At 34.7% G+C, this 17,903-nt stretch overlaps 1 protein-coding gene across 6 annotated transcripts in view; it reads left to right on the top strand.

Annotated features, from left to right (window-relative positions):
* WDPCP (WD repeat containing planar cell polarity effector) overlaps window positions 1-17,903 on the top strand; it is a 518,631-nt gene that overhangs the window by 109,534 nt on the left and 391,194 nt on the right. For 3 of the 6 annotated variants that reach the window (XR_004287790.1, XM_032352246.1, XM_032352242.1), the window contains exons 2-5: window positions 9,581-9,628; window positions 11,729-11,813; window positions 16,492-16,539; window positions 17,388-17,438. Coding sequence is in view for 4 of the 6 variants with exons in the window: in XM_032352246.1 (XP_032208137.1) it covers window positions 9,596-9,628; window positions 11,729-11,813; window positions 16,492-16,539; window positions 17,388-17,438 (217 nt within the window). In the remaining 2 variants the exon portion in view is untranslated. Of the gene's footprint in view, window positions 1-9,580; window positions 9,629-11,728; window positions 11,814-16,491; window positions 16,540-17,387; window positions 17,439-17,903 lie in introns of those variants that run through there. The other 3 variants (XM_032352244.1, XM_032352243.1, XM_032352247.1) reach the window with 3 other exon arrangements.

Genomic DNA, 17,903 nt, shown 5'->3' with positions numbered 1-17,903 from the left:
AAATAATCCTTAACTAGTCATTCAAGTAACTTCCTCCAAGGGCTTTCTAAGCAAAATATATTAAATTTAGCCAGAAAATAGGTTTCACATGTATCTTTCGCCATGGATTAATTATACAAGTCTAAACTGACACCTGTCTCAGGTGCTTAAGCAGAGAAGCTTAACTAAAAGGCTCTATTTAACGTAGTATTTAGGCAGAGGGAGGTAGAATAGAAAGAGCACTGCACAGATAATCTGTGGACAGGAATTCTAACCCTAAGTGTTCCTGTAACAAGCTGACTGAATTTGTACAAATTACTTTACCTCCCTAGACCTCAGTTTTCATATCTGTAAATTAAGAGATTTAGAGTTTGTCTGAGTTGATTTCATTTGGGGGAGGGGAGGCAAATGGACTCCTTGCAAAAACTGCTATTCCCTGCCCAGAAAAATAGTTAGTGCACGTGTACACCATAGGTATGCAGGCAAATATGTGCACATTTTAGTACATAATTTCAGAGGGTTACTGTTAGGATTAAATGAAATAATGAATATAAAACACATTAAGTAGGCATTTAAAAATTGTTATACCCCCTTTACTTACCCACATTGGGAGAGTTCTTTAGCTTTTAAGTTTTGATAAAAGCCACAGAAAAAGGTTTTTCAAGTCTCTTTTGGAGGAAAAAAAAGATTTTAAAGTATACAACTATCAGATTGCATGAGATATTCCACTTTTTAAAAGAAGCCACTTCTTTCAACAGTTACTAGGGTTTGTTTTTTAGAGGAGGGGGTGGCAATCTGTCATCAAAGTGTTGACAAGTGAAATCTGACAAGGTTGAGGTGGTATAGCTGGAGGCCACTTCAAATTTTTTCACTGTCTTTTCTATTTGAAGAGAAAGGATCTCTATCTTTTTTCATTCTTGCTCACTTTGCAGCAGTCTTTGATTTATATGCTTTTTAAAACAGTAAATCTAAATTGACAAATTATTTCGGCAGTTAGCATTGGTTTAGATAAGAGCATTTCAGTGTTCTCTTGTCTTTAACTCAGCTCTTTAGGAATTATTCCTGAAATTCAGTTTATTCTCTCCTCAAAGTCCCTTTTTTTTTCTACCCAAGTATAGCATAAAACTATATTTATGGAATTATAATCTCAATTATCATGATTACATTGCCAACATTTCTATTTTTCTTGTCTTTTAATTGTTGTGATTGAAATACATCCTAAAGAGAAGAATTTTAAATCCATATTTTTCTAGATAAGAAAGGTGGGTACATATGGTAGACGTGGTGGTAGGCAAAGATTATTTTATTTTTGTTATTGTTATTTGCTTATGCAAGCAAATCTGCCCCCCCCCCCAAATGCCTGGTATAAGCCATTACAATTATTTTGCAAGGTCATGGAAAAAATGTACTTCAACTAGTCTCTTTGAAATAATGGAAATTGTGTGCAGCAAAATATTCAAAATGAGCATCAGCAAACAAGACGTTTGTATTAATGGGAACCTAGGAAATGGCTATGCAAAGGTCAACACTGATCTTTAAATATTAGTGAAATTTAATTTGCTGCATGTAATGAGTAGAAAGAAAAGGAAACAGGCCACAATAAAAAAGCCATTGATAAATTATCTAAATGTCAAAACTGCATACAATATGGAAAATGTTAAATTGACAAAATCTATTTAACTAAATGAATTAAACAATTTAAACAATGCCTTAGAGAAATATTTTCCAAATTTAAGGAGAACCGGAGATTTATAAAAATCTTTGCCACAGTTTACTTTGGGTAAGTGAAGGGGATCCTACTTTTCTTTCTAGGCATAGAATTTCCTCTAACCTCTTAGTAAGAATGATGCACAGTTTTTGTGGGAACATACGAATCTGTTGCCTTTTGCTTCATCTAGAAATAGCATCATCTGACCAATTGTGAGTTGCTGTGAAGAACCATCTCTGGCCAAGGCATTTTGCACAGCATGAGCTCAGTGGTATTCAAAAAGCTTTCTGTTAGGTTATGCCCAATTTTTAAAACAACGTGAATTCTATATTCTCTTATTTTCTTCATATATAAAGTCAATGAAGAATTTTAAAAAGGGCTAAATATATGCAATCTATAACAAAGTATTAATATTATTAATACACAAAGCAATAACTCAAAAGACAGACAAAGATAGGAGCAAGTAATTTATAGAAGAAACAAAATTGCTTAAAAATACATGAAAAGGTGTTTGAGCGCTTTAATAAATGGAAAAATGAAACTGAAAACTACAAGAATCCAATTTTCGCCTAGCAGATTGGGAAAAATGTAAAACTTTGACAATTCTCCATGTTATTGAGGATATAGGGAAAAAGATAGTCATAGTGTAAGTAAAACTGTAAGTTGGCATAGTCATCTTGGAGGCCAACTTGGCATTACCTATCAAAATGTAAGGTGTGCATCTATGTTTTCAAGGTATTATTTATAAGACAAAAAGTAAAAACAGAGTGTACATTAAGTGGTTAAGTAAATTATGATCACTATCCAGTGGAACATCTTGCAGCTATTAAAAAACAGTGAAGTAAATCTGTGTATGCTGACAGAGAATATCCATGCTGTGGTGTTTAGTGAAAAAAGCAAGTGGTATGTATAGTAAAACCTTGTCTTTACAAAAACACAAAGCAAGTAAGTATGGGTGTGACATACTGTATAAGTACATCAAGAAAATCTGGAAGGCCACATGCTGCGTTGTGCAGTGTCTCTCTTCAAAGTGGAGAGGGCAGCTGGGAGGAGAAAATAGTTATTTTAACATCAAATATTTCCATATTTGCATTTTTTAAACCAATAAGCATGCATTACTATTGTAATTACTATTGTAAATTGTCAAAACCCAAGAAGAAACAAAAGATCATACAATGTCTTAAATTTAAAAGTTACTCTCTTCATTTTTTGTACACTTTTAGGTTATATAGGTTGTTTTAGAAACAAGGATGTCGTAGACCATGCTTTTAACTCACTGCTTTGTGCTTTTGTTTTTTGCCTTTACCATATAATTGTTGAGTGTTATTTGTTAAATCTAAAATTTCATGATTGAAGTATTACCTTTGAGCATTTATTGAATACTTGCAGTCGGTGCTTATTGGGAAATAAATAAGTCCTGAATATTTATACTTAATATTTAGGTCGTAAAGGTGTTCTAGACTTCTGAACTGATCAAATTTTATATACTATGAAATAACATGTATGACATAATTTAGAAAAGATATAGATACATTAAAAATAATAATAATATTAGAAAGTAAATGTCACTAAGGGAGCTAAATACTTTGGTGATAACTGCTGTTTGAATAAAATTAAAGGATAAAATTTTCAGTATTATAGGCAATTACTTATGCAATACCAGCAATAATACTCAGTTCTTTTCATCTTCAAAGCATTGTACAGCATTAATTAATCCTTACAACATTGTTGCAAATGTAGGTCAATATCATTATCCCTATTTTTGTAAGTGGGGAAATTGAGGCAGAGAGATTAAATGGTTTGGGGTAAGTTTGTCATAGCTAGATTAGAATTGAGGCAGTTTTGGCCCACGGCCCAGCATTCAGAGCAGTAGAACCACACCTTCTTTAGAAGACTTAATCTGTGTGTCTTTGATAAAACATTACTTCTCATTAAACTATATTGAGGTCATCTCTACATTGAGACTCCGAAACAAGTTTGATCATCACTATATAACCATTAAATAAAACACATAGGCCGTTTTTTCTTCCCTGGTTTTCCTGACACTGTGTTGTCAGGTTTTTTTTACACTATACTGTCTTAATCTCTTTTTCATTGTTTTCCTGTTGGAGATTACCAAAATACCTATGCTGATTTTATTTTTCTTTTGGGATCTTATTCAGTGGTTTTTAACTTTCTATTCAGAAAATCCCAAAATAGTCTTGTGTACAGTTTAGTCCCCTTTTCTTTACTTCTAGCTACCAGCTAGACATTTCTACCCGTATCTACTTTTATACCTTAAATTTCCACTGTGTTAAAAATTCAGCTAACCTACATTGGCAAGACTTGCTCCTTTTCTAGACCAACCTGTTTCTATATATGTTTTATTCCAACTCCTGTTTTTGAAACTAGAATAAACCAGGTGGGAAGAAGTCTGTATAAGGGATTCTTGTAAACTGGGTGTGACTAAGAAAAATGATAGTTGTGAGTCCTTCACCAGAGTGAAGAAGCTGAATCACAGTATAAGGAAGAGGAAGAGCCAGAGTTAAAAACTGAGGGATAAGGGAAAGGTAAAATAAGAAACCAAGTAACAAGGTCAGTGGCTGGGAGGATTGAGGTGCGTGGATTGAGTGGTTAAGGCAGTTGTGAGCAGAATATACTCGTACCCTTTTAGAACCTGGCACATGTAATGGAGACATGCCTGCTGAGTGGAGCCATGTTCAAGGCAAGGGTCACTATCTGAGCGGTAACCTAGGTTCTCATTCCTTGGTGGTTACTCCAGATTCTTCCTTCTTTCTCACTTCTACAATTCATTAGTCCCCATATGCTGTTGATTCTTCAAAAGATGACTTAAATCTGTTTTTTTTTTTTTTTTTAATTTACTTTCCTAGTTGCTACCATCCTATTTCATGTTCTTGTTACTGAATATTAGTGTTACCTGTTACCGTGTTACTTTTTGAACAGGTCACTTGTATCCTATTCCTCCATTCCTCCAATATTCCCACCTACCAGTTAATTGTCCAACAACCATTCTGATCTGTTAGTTACTTTTTCTAAAATCCCTTACCAGATCAAAAACTTGCCATTCTTCCTCATTAGCTTTCCAGCAGATGTAAAGTCCTCACAACTGAGTATGGCATTCAGACTTCCTTAGTCTTACACTTTTGCATATTATTCCCTCATTTTTCTCTCACCCTCTCTCAATATCTAATAATCCTCAAATGCCCTTCTACTTTATAAGAACATTTCTTTATTATCGAACTAGAGTATCTACTGAGCACCCCTGGCCCTTTGTTGCTAAATTAGCACTGACCACAAACCTCTTACTGATTTTGTGGTTATTTTATCTGTTTCACTGGATTATAGCTGTCTGATAGTAGAGACCCTACTTTGTAAATCTTCATATCTAGGACTTGGAATAAAATATCGTACACCTAAGGTGCTCAAAATATTGGTAATATTTAATTAATATAATTTAATTGATAATATAATTAATGTCATAAGACTCTCTGAAGTGTTAATGACCCAGTGTTTTTAACACTCTGGTCTTTTTTTTCTTTTTCTTTTTTTTTTTTTTTGCTGTGGATTCAATCCAAGCTTGAGGTCTTTTTATTTTGAGACTCCTCTGTCCTTTTACACAAATTTTATCATTTCTTGTTTGGTTTAGTGTTGGATATTTCAAAATATTTTTTTTAAATCCTTAGTTTCTGATAATGTGACATTGATTATGTTCATGCCTGTGCTTAACAGATATTAATGTAATTCTGTGTCGATGGCATTGATGAGATTATGGGGGAATACACTGTATTTTATGTAATTTGAAAATTACCTATTGATGACTAAAACACTTAATATAAATTAAACCAAAAGTTTATCTTTAATTTATGCTATTTAGTTGTCTTTATTTTTGTACATTTTGAGTTGGTGAATAGATATTCCTCAGAAAATCTATTGGTAATAAGTAGCAAGTATACGCTCTAAGTTTATGCCCAAGGAAAATTCCCTTAGGCTCTCTGAGGTATTTTGCTGATACACATTTATTTTCAATGTCTTGTTGGTACCCGATATCATTTATCTTTGTTAAACCACAGTAGTGTCTTCTGTTTGTTAATTATTTCCTTTCCCATCATATTTTACTTCAAGGCCCTCAAGCCTCCTTCCCAAAGCAGTCAAAATAGCTGACTTAAAAAAGCATGAAAGAGGGGCACCTGGGTGGTTCAGTGGGTTGAGCCTCTGCCTTTGGTTCAGGTCATGGTCTCAGTGTCCTGGGATTGAGCCCCACATCAGGCTCTCTGCTCAGCGGGGAGCCTGCTTCCCCCTCACTCTCTGCCTGCCTCTCTGCCTACTTGTGATCTCTCTCTCTGTCAAGTAAATAAATAAAATCTTAAAAAAGAAAAAAAAAAGCATGGGAGACAAATACTCTGCAAATACTTTATTTAGTGGCAAGAAATCTGTACCTCTAAAATGTAAGTTTTTATTTTTTTATTTTATTATTTTTTTAAAGATTTTATTTATTTGAGAGAGAGAGAATGAGAGAGAGAGAGAGCATGAGAATTGGGAGGGTCAGAAGGAGAAGCAGACTCCCTGCTGAGGAGGGAGCCGGATGTGGGACTCAATCGCCGGACTCCAGGATCATGACCTGAGCCGAAGGCAGTCACCCAACCAACTGAGCCACCCAGATGCTCATATTTTTATATTTCAAAAGAAAATTATCAAAAGTTAAACAGGTTATAGCATCTTAGCACAACTGTTTTTATTTTGCATGTTACTTCCTTAAAATTTAGTCTATAGTAACAATTACTCTTAAGGCAAATAAACAGTAGTTTTTTTTTTATAATGTAACCTGTTTGCGGGGGAAGGCTTTAAACTTTTAAAAAATGTAGGTAAAAGAAGGTCCTGTAGGATCCTCTCATCTCTGGCCTCAAAATTTGGGCTATCATTGATTCTCCCCCTATAGAACAATCATCCATATTTAGGTAAAGATTAATTTAAATCATGCTTCTTATTCTCTCATGGAGACTGGAAGTTTAGATTCAGAATGGCCTTCTGAGACATCTGGGACTGTCACCAACTACCTTACAAAATTAAAGTAAACAGAAAATTGTGAAAGTTTAAGAGTTATTTTAAAATAATAAATATGGGCATTTTCTTGTTGCTTTGGTTTTTCCTTCTGTAGTTCTTTTTATTTGGATAATTCTTTGCTATATTTTTTATTCATTCGTTCATTCTTTCATATTTCCCCTTAAATAGCTACTTTTGTTCTAGTTCTAAATCATGCAATGGGTTTTATTCTCAAAGAAATGCACAAGGGCACTGAGTAGGGCAGCATTTCTCAGCTAATTTTTTTAGGCTTTCTGCTCATTCACAGCAGCCAGTTTACTGCTTACACCTTGATCCCACAATGTAGAATCCAGCATGCTTCTGAAATTCTTTTCTTCCCTCCTTCAAAACAACTATTTATATACTAATACAATATTTGAATAATACAAGCTCAGTCTTGACTACTTACTCCAGGCAAATTTTTCAAACAAGGAAATAACAAGCATTCTTTTTCACTGGTGGCATTCTTGAGTAAGAAGGAAAATTTAAAGGTTTGCATCTTTAAAAAAAATAAAAAAAAAAACAAAAAAAACCCCCTGCACAGTGTAAAGATGGCAAAATATCTTGAAGACTAGGAAGGATATTGACCTGTTTTCCTCTCACTGTGCCCATCTAGTTTTATTATAGGTTTTTATAAAGTTGTTTTATTTGCTCCATTAATTCTCTTCAGTATTATATGGTCTTACTGGTAGATATTTAAAGTTCAGGGGAAAAGGAGGATGAATAACCCTCACTTGACTATCTTTGGCCCTCCTGCTATAGAACGATTCCTGCAAAGCCTCCTCTTTAATTATATATATTTTGGGGGGACTCTACAGGAATTGTCACAAGTGCTTATAAACAAATACAGTCATCATTTACTAATGGACATGGGCTATTTTCTTTTTACTTGCCTCACCTACTACTTGCTAGGCTTGCTCCATCAACTGATCATTGCTGTTTTACTCCTTGGCCACCATGTCTACTTTTGCTGAGTATAGATCCATTTTGTCCGGATACCATCACTCCTGCTGAGCATGTCAATCTAAAGGGCTGCCAGTCCTGCTTGCTTTCTACTGGGTATCATCCCCTGCAGCCACTTCATTACCCTTATACCAAATGTCCCTAAGGGGACCACAGAGAGGTCCTTTATAAAGCAAAATGTCTCTCTCTCCCCTTTGTCCTGTATATATTTTTTTAAATTAAAGATTTTATTTACTTATTTGGTAGAGAGAAAGAGAGCACAAGCAGAGGGAGAGGGAGAAGCAGGCTTCCTGCTGAGCTGGGAGCCCAGTGCAACAATGCAGGGTGCCATCCCAGGGCCTGGGATCATGAACTGAGCTGAAGGCAGACGCTTAACTGATTGAGCCATCCAGGTGCCCCTGTCCTGTATTTTTTAGTGGGAAACTGGAGCAGTATTGTTTGTATATCAGAGGATTTTGAGAAATAGGGCATTTTTCGCTGTCTTTGTACCCCATTGAGACTAGACATGAACCCTTGGTGCTGAGCTGGAACACAAATCTAGATCATAGACTCAAACATGTACTGTTGTCAGGATTTCTCTTTATGTCCAAATATAAAGGGTCATGGCCTTTGCATTTGACATTTGAAGCTCTCCATGGACCTCATTTTGCTTGTTCTTCCCTAAACTCTGTTATTTCTGAGTACTTTAGGATTTTTAGACTTAGTAAAAATATGGGCTGTGGATCTCTTGGTTTTCAGGTTAAAAGCATTCCTCATTCTTAGAAATAGCCAATGTGGGGAATGTTAGGTGGCTCAGTCGGTTAAGCATCTGCTTTTGTCTCTGATCATTATCCCTAGGTCCTAGAATCGAGTCTTTTATAGGGCTCCTTGCTCAGCAGGAGCCTGTTCCTCCCCTTGCCTACCACGCCTGCCTCCTGCTTGTGATCTCTCCCTCTCTCTCTTTCTCTCTGACAAGTAAATAAATAAAATCTTTTTAAAAATAGCAAATGTAGGAAAATTATTCTTTATTCTCCACTTCTGTTATCAGGGGAAAGTTGACAAATTCTTTATTATTGAATTAACTTAAATGAAAAAACAGTTTCAAGTGCAGACTGCTTTTGATATATAAGTAAAGGCCCTTTTGGCTTTAGCTATAAATTTTTTTTCATATTTAATTTGCATAATAAGACTTTTTTATTTAGCTACTAACAGCTAAACTTCAACCTTGTCTTTGCCCACGTTGTCATAAATTCTAATTATTGGTGTCTGAGTAAACACTAAATTGAAGAATGTAAGTTTTTATTTTCTAGTGTAGCCTAAAAGTTGTGACTTCTGTTGCTTTGTATCAGAGAAAATGTGCTCCTGTTTCATCATAGTTTCTCTCTGCTCCCAGGGAAGTATTAATCCATTTGCATGTCCTGATTCAAATACTTTCTCTTGTGTAAAAACTCGTCCACAAATAGATGTTTTCCTTCATAAAACCCCTATTGTACTTATTCTTCTTTCATTTCACCTTGTGAAATTACTATACAACGTGGAAGATTGTAATACACTCCTTGTGTTTTTTTCCATATAAATATGCATAATGTTAGACATAGTGAGTAATAGCAGTAGTAGCAACAACAATGGTAACAATAAATTAATTGAATAAAAGTGTCCTCACAGGAGTCCTGAGGTAGGTACTTTATTATACCCATTTTATATATGGGGGAGCTTAGAGAAATTATGTCAGTTGTCCAAGTTGGCTAACAAACTGAGAAGTTAAAGTAAGAAATCAGGCAGTTTGAGTCTAGAATCTATACATTAAGCTTACTAAATTGCAAATAAATATTTATTTAATTTATTAAGTGTTTCTTTAAACAAACATTCAGGGCCTCACCCATCCAAATGAGAAGGGTGCTGTTTACATATTCTAATAAGGTATTTTGGTTTTTAAAAAAGTGTAACCCTAAAGTAATAATCCTGAAATAAGCCTTGTAAAACTAACTGAAAGTAATTCCAAAGACTATGGCTTTGGGAATATTTTGAGTATAGTAGCATCGCTAGAGTCACTCCAAAGGAGACAGCTCTGAGATAATGCCCAGTTGAATTGAAAAACTTGTAATGAGCTTAATATCACTTTTTCTCTACTGTCTGCTGATAAGGAACTTCATCCTCTTTCATAGTAATGAGGTCCACTAGCTCTTCTGCCCCCTAACTGTATACAGTGGCAGTCCCCTCTGGTGACATTTGGATAGATTTGGAGACTGAGGAGTCCTTTGTTTTATCTCCAGCCTTTAAAGGCACTTGAGTTCAAGGAAGAGAGTAACTCGGATCAATCCAAATATCTCTGTTTTTTTATAGCCTGTTTCCTTGTCACCCTTTTCAGCTTCATTTTTCCATTTTCTACCATGTATTTTAATCTACCACCATGCCTGGGATATGCCATCCTTTTACTCACACTACTACTTGTTCTCCCTCTCACACCTCTAGATAGCCCAATACCAGAGTGTGCTGTGGTTTTAAGCACAGATTCTGGAGCAGAGTCTGCTTATATTCAAAGCCTGCCTCAACTACCTGCTGGCCAGGTGGCTTCTTAGTGCCTCAGTTTCCTCATTATAGGAGTAGTGATGGTACTACTTCAGAGGGAGCTCTGAGGATTAAATAAGTTAATACATATAAAATGTTTAGAACAATGCTTGTAATGAGGTCAGTATTTAGCAAGTGTTGCCTGTTGTCATTATCATCATTTTCTTTATCATCGTTTAACTGGTGAAATCCTGTGTGTCTTTGAGGTTCTGCTAACATTTCACAACTCTGTAGCTTTCTCAGAGCCCCACATTTCTGGCCAGGCTTGGCCACCTTCTTCACTCTGCCATTTCAGTATTGGCACACTGCATCTTATTATTGAACATGCATCTCTTTTTTGATTATTGTAAATACACTGACTTCAGATGTAAAGGTGAAGGAAGGACGAAAGAAGTTTGTACTGTGTCTAAAATTATTTTGGTTTATCACCCATATGAATAGTGTGAGAAATATTTTTGTCACTCCTAATGTTGAAGAAGCTGGGGGCTTTTTCCTCTGTCTAAAGATGTAATAAAATGTTTTTCAAGCTTTCTTTGTTATTCAGAAGTTTATTGGAAAGAGCAATTCTTTTATGATCTCCATAAAGAAGATATCAATAGTTTATGTATTTCTGATAGTAGTGAACTATTCCTATAGTATAGTACTGTATGTATTTCTAAGCAAACATTTGGAAGCTATAGAAATTTCTTTCAAATACTTGTAAAATGTTGACATTTTTTTCTGATTCGTATTGGCCTTTCTCCAGTAGTCCAAATGAATGACATACTACTTCATGAAAAAGTATCAGTAATATCCATCCCTAGCCCCTGATATTAAAACTTGGAGGAAATATTCTATGTACTGTTATCTTGTTTATTTTTAATGTATTTAGAGTAGAATTTCTCCATCTATAATGACATGCAGATTAACAAACTAATCTGAATCCTAATGTGGTTTTACACTGTTTACCTTTAAGTAAATGTTTCTTGTAATAGTAACTATATACCATTTACCTTGCAAATTCCACTTTAATTAGCTTGTTTGTATGTGGGAGATCATAAATATGTGCTTTGTATATTAAAAATACACCACAAAATGTGTTTGTATGAATTAATTATTTAACAGATGTTTCCTTTTCTTAGAATGTTTTAAAAATGCTTAAATACTAAATAATTTTAAATATACTCAGAGCCTTAAAAATCAAACAACTAACTTAAAATTCGAATACATATATTCTTCTTACCATGTTTCTCAGTGAAATGGCATAGTACATTTAGGAAGAGTGTATTTTTCTTTTTTCTAGAGTTTATTTCTGGATAGTTAACCAAAGATATGTTAAAATATGTTTATTCTAATGGACCCCATATCTCAAATATGAGTAGTGTCAAATAATTCTGTTATTTCTCTAAGGGATCCTGGTTTTATTGACAATAGAAGATAATTGTCATCTCTTTTTAACTATTTTTTAAACAGGACAGAGATTTCTTCTACCATCAGATGTCTTTCTGCTTGACTGAACTGCACCTGTGGTCTTTGAAGAATACCTTACACATTGGAGGTAAATGAGCTCTGGGTTAATTTTAGTATTTTTCAAGTATAAGTTATAACGTTTTAAGTAAGTACTAGCAAAGTATAGAGCCTGCTAGAGTTGCATAATTTTCTTATACTTACTGAAAATATTGGCTAATGAAAAATAATTCTTTTTAGTTACTCTGAGTAAGTTATTTTTTTCAACTTGAGTTAGATTTTATGTTGTGAAAATTAATTTTATTGGCCTAATGTTTGTTTCTTTTTAAGATGAAATACATGTTCAGTTTTTTCCTGAGAGTGCTCATAACAACTCATTTATATTAATAAATATTTGCAGGCTAGCTAGCTAATGGTAATCGTATTTCTACTTGATATTAAGATAATATATCAAACATACAGCTAAGATGTACAATTATGTTCATGTTTTTTCATTTCACATTTTTGGGGACAGGAGTAGTATAATTATATTTTAATGATGCTTATTAGTTTTATAGCATAAAGTATGTATTGCTAAGAAAAAGGTTTTAAAAAATCTTCTCCTCTTGGATTATCCAAAACAACTCTAGTAATTAGGAGGAGAGTTTTATTTATATGCCTTTAGCATCATTACTAAGAAGATGGTTTGCCTTGCAAATGTAATTATAATTTCACTATAAAATCTACCTTGCTTAACTGGAAATTCTATCCTTAGCACATTTTGAGTCACTTTGTGTCTCGAAATTCTAGAAAGATAAGTTTGAGAAGCCAGATACTGCAGAAGGATGGGATTCAGCATGAGGGTGACAACAAAGGGACTTGAAAGTTTGCTTAAGAAGTAGTGAGATACCTCTCATACATGGGGAAGTATTTAATTAGAGAGGTTCTAGACTTGGAGACATCAGCCCCAGGAAAAGAAGACAGGGGAAAGATTCAGAAGTGAAAACAGTAATGAAGTGAAAACCTACATACTGATGGGTGAATTCTCTTAATCCCACTTGATTTTGAAATGTATCGCAGCCTGTTGTATACTTTCCAAGAAAGAGGGAGTTTGAGGGCCTGGATCAACTGCATGACCCCAGAGAGAAGCCCTGTAGACATTGATATTTGAGGAGTCCTCCAGTGAAGCACCCTAGTTCCTGGCTGATGAGTTGAAGCCCACTGGTTGGCAAACCCTGTTCATGTACACAGAGCTTCTAATCAGCTTTCTAGTACCTCATTTTTAAATATGAAGAGCAAGAAACAAAATACAGAAGTTTCAGAAAACTGGAGAGTTATTCTGACCTCATGGAAATTGAAAATAGCACAAAAAATTTTTAAACTAAAAAAAAAAAATTTCTCCAAAAATAGAAGAGAAAAAAAACACACAGGGAGAAATTCAGCTTATTTCACTACTAGTTAAAGTATAACCAGTTTAGGAAACCAGTTTAGGAAACCATTTGGCATTATCTAGTGTAGTTGAAGCTGTATGTCATGTATTGACCAGTAATTCCACTCCTGGATATATATACTCTAACAAAAGCCCCCACACTTGTATACCAGGAGACATGTACCAAAATGTTCATAATAGTTCTGTTATGACGCAGGAAACTAGAAACAACCCAGCAACAGAATGGTTAAATACATTTACGCAACAGAGAAAGTAAACAACAATGGAATGATGTCTTCAAAATTCAGAGAGAAATTATTTCCAACTTAGTATTCTTTTTCTAGCCAGATAGTCAGTCAGTTGTGAGAAGACATTTTCAGCTACGTAAATACTCACCAAATTTACCTTCCTTTTCTCATTAAACTACCAGAGCATATGTGTCTTGCCAAAGAAGGGAATTAAATCAGGACAGAAGACACACCTGTCTAGTCAAGAAAATAAACATTGTCTGTGCATCAAACCTAGAAGTTAGGTGGTCCAGAATAGTATAGGATCATGAGGCTCTAGGGGAGATGTTACCAATGAAAAAAATTATACTGATTGTCAGAGTATATTGGAGATTAGTAAGCATTAACATTCTTAAAAAATATTTTATTTACTTATTTGAGAGAGAGTGTGACCACAAGCTGGGGGGAGAGGGGAGAGGGAGAATCAGACTTCCCACTGAGCAGGGAGCCCGATGTGGGACTCAATCCCTCGATCCTGGGATCATGACCTGAGCCAAAGGCAGATGCTTAACTGACTGAGCCACCCAGGCACCGTGTTAACATTTTTTTTTTCTTTAAAGCAAATGAAAAGTCAATTTTTAACGTCAGGGAAGTTATTTAAAAAAAGGAAATGCAATTATAGTGTACCTTCTCCATGGTTTGGTTGTGAGTATTTATGTATTCATTAATATTGTAAGCACTGACTTAACCAAAAATTGTGCTCTAATTATATTGGAAAGATTTGGAGAAGTGAAGTTAAGCGTCTGTAGGTAGAGAGGGGTACACAGTGGTAAAAGATAACTGAATTCTCAATTTCTATAGTGGATAGGCAATAGATAATATCTCAACTGAAGAATCAAGAAATAATAAAGTGAGAAAACTATTTATAAATATGGAGGAATATACAGAAGAAACAACTCATAATTGCAAATAGTTATCTCTAAGGAGAAGGTATTAATGGCTAGTAGATACAGTGTGGCAGTGTTGCTTATGTTGAAAGACTTGAGTAGTATATCTGAATTTTTTAAAACGCTGCACATTTTTTAATTAGATAATTTTAAAAAGATCAAAAGCCAAAAATAGCCATCTTTTTATATCCGCAAAGACACTGGTAATATCATAATTAGTGATATTTTTCTAGAAAGCTCAAAAAGGTATCAATGCAAACATTTTTTAAAAAGAAGTATGAGGTGGGCACTTGGGTGGCTCAGTAGATTAAGCCTCTGCCTTCAGCTCAGGTCATGATCTCAAGGTCCTGGGATTGAGCCCCGCATCTGGCTCTCTGCTCAGCAGGGAGACTGCTCCCCCTCACCCCCGCCTGCCTCTCTGCCTACTTGTGATCTCTCTCTCTGTCAAATAAGTAAATAAAATCTTAAAAAAGAAGAAGAAGAAGAAGAAGAAGTATGAGGGGTGCCTGAATGGCTCAGTCAGTAGAGCTTGTGACTCTTAATCTTGGAGTGGTAGGTTTGAACCCTACACTGGATATAAAGATTACTTAAATAAATTTAAAAACTTAAAAAAAAAAAAAAAGAACTCAGGTCCTTTTATGGTCTTCATAGTTCTGTTCTAGAGTTGTAAATATTTGGCTGCATTTAATGATGAAGAATTACACTAAAATTACTTGTGTTTATAATACTTACGGTTCTTAGATTTAAAAAAAAAAACCTGTTTATTGAAGTAAACATATGTATTGCAAAGTATAAAGATCGTAAGGGCATGTTTTAAACTATCAGAGAATAACACAACATAAAATCATCATGTAATAAAGTATTATCAGTATCTTAGGAGTCCTACTTATGGCCTTTCCCTTTCCCTTATTAGATATTTTCAATCTATCTAATAGAAATAAACTGTATTCTTAAAAGTTATATGTCCTGGGGTGCCTGGCTGGCTCAGTTGGTAGAACATGTGATTCTTGATCTCAGGATTGTAAATTTGAGTCCCAAATTGGATGTAGAAATTCCTTAAAAATAAAATCTAAAAAAAAAAGTTATATGTCCCAATTAGTGTCATGATGAATAGAATGGAGCTTTAATAAGTACACAGGATTGACTGTTTAGAAAAACTCTATTTAAAAAGTTAATTATGTGGGGTGCCTGGCTGTCTCAGTTGGTAGAGTATGTGACATTTGATTTTGGGGTGGTGAGTTTGAGCCCCATGGTGGATATAGAGATTACTTAAATAAATTTTTAAAAAATAAAAATAAAAATCGTAGCTGTAATACATTTTTGGGGGAAGTTTCATGTTTCAGTTTGAGAAAGTTTGGAACAGTTAGTCACTAGGGGGCAGCCTGTACTGCTTCCACTTCTTTAGAAACAGTTGGATTCTTTTGTTAGTAACTAGAATTATTTTGCATGGAGGGAAACAACTCTTACTTAAAAGAAAAAAAATATTTCACTATTCACAGATAGGAGTAAAATGGACAAAATTATTTGGTTTTCCTGTAATTCAGTTGAAGGACAGAGTCCTTGGTTAAATCACTGTCAACATCTAGGAAGCCTTGCTTTGCTTTTGTATCCCTGAGAGAGCACCTGAATTAGAACGGGTTTGGAAGATTTTTGTGTCTAAGCAAACTTCAGATAACTTAACCATACTTTCCTCGACTTTTCTCTTTCTCTCCTGGATATTTCCCCCAAGCACCATACTAGATTCAAACTATGCTGGAGTAAAGAAAGCAATAGCTCAGAATCCAACAGTTAGGGCAGTTTTTTTCCATCCTCTAATTTCATTTGGCATTGCATAGAAGCAGTTCTTTTTGATAGCACCCTCTGAAAAATAGAAGAAGTGTGAAAGAGAAAAGTTGGTCCTCCTTGATTTCAGTTAATTTTACTACTCTTTTCCTCATGCCCTTCTGGTTTTTTGTAAATCTTTTAAAATTAGATTGACATACAGTCCAGTTCCTGCATATCCCTAAAATCTGGACATGAACTCATGTCCAGATACTTTTGAACTTATTTATTTCTAGTAACATAAAAAAATTGTTTCTCTCTTTTCCTACCCACCCCGTAACCCCAGTTCTGCTGTATAATATGGTTTGGCTTCTTATTCTCCAGAACTTTTTACCATAACCTAATTTTATTTCTTCTTTTCCATAGACAGAGACATAGGGATCTATCAGTATTATGATAAGAAAGACCCACCAGGTAAAGCATCTGTTCTACTCAAATAATTTTTATAAATGCAATATTCTGAACTATATAGTACTGACCATTAAAAACTTTTTTGAGCTTAGGTAAATTCTGAAATTAAAAAAAAAAAAAAACTCATTTCCATTCTTTAGAAAAATACTGAGGTTGATATCTGTTCTATATAAAATAAGTAAAATTGAGAAAATGCCATGGAAGGACATGAAAATTGTCATTTTACTTCTGATCCAACTGATAACTGGACAGTCTATTCACGTTTATCTATCAGTGTCCCAGTAGAGGGCATTGTTAATGCGTGGGTCCCACTGTTGCTGGCCTCCCGGATCCTCACCTGATATCTGAAATAGGCATTTCTGAGTGAATGATCAATTTTCTTTATCTGATTAATCCTGTTAATCCCAGAAGTTTCATGACGGGCCAAAAGGTCTTTCTAGCTAGTTACTTCCTGGTTTGGTCTCCGTTGAAGTGGGGCTTGTGTGGGCATCCTGTGTGCTTAGCTTGGTGGTTAATAGGCTAACTTCATGGTTCTGATGACAGACTTAAGCAGCTTCTGTTCTGGACTCGGGTGCAGTTCTCTTCCCTATGTGATGAGACTGTGAGCTCAGGATATTGGCCCACCTGTTGTGCTATGTAAGCCTTTTTACTACAAATTTAGGCAATACCTATATGAAATGGACCCACATTATGGCATATTTTTTCCAATTGCCTTTAAAAAATTTAGCATAATTTATTAGTCTCAACAGTGTGCCTAATGTACATTATATATGTGCATTTAAAAATACAAAATATTTTAATTAAAATAATTTCCACTTTTTTTTCTTCTTTCCTTGTTTCTCCTGCCACAGTATCAGTGACAGAGCATGGTAACTTAACAGAAAAGCAGAAACTGGCAGAATGTAAGCTTACTTTATACTTTTTTATAATTATTATAAAACTAGAACTTTAATATTCCTGAAGATTCAGTCTTAAAATATATTTTAAGCTTTCTGCACAAATAGAAAATGTTACTCCTTCCAAATTTCTTAAAATTATAAATTCCCATTGTTTAGGTATATAAACATATGAGTGACAATTATATTTGGTAAGCATTTCTAATGTAGACCATTGAAATCTCTATCCAGTATTGATAGATGCCTGTGTAAACATAAACTTTCTTAACGAACCATATTTATTTATATCATTTAATATATTTTAAAATAAGTGTATCAGCATGCCTGGGTGGCTCAGTGGGTTAAAGCCTCTGCCTTTGGCTCAGGTCATGATCCCAGGGTCTCGGGATCAAGCCCCACATCAGGCTCTCTGCTCCATGGGGAGCCTGCTTCTTCCTCTCTCTCTCTGCCTGCCTCTCTGCCTGCTTGTGA

The sequence above is a fragment of the Mustela erminea genome, chromosome 7 (genome assembly GCF_009829155.1).
Source record: "Mustela erminea isolate mMusErm1 chromosome 7, mMusErm1.Pri, whole genome shotgun sequence".
Classification (NCBI taxonomy): domain Eukaryota; kingdom Metazoa; phylum Chordata; class Mammalia; order Carnivora; family Mustelidae; genus Mustela; species Mustela erminea.
The sequence above is the reverse complement of the archived record's forward strand: the minus strand, read 5'-3'. Positions and strand labels throughout refer to the sequence as shown.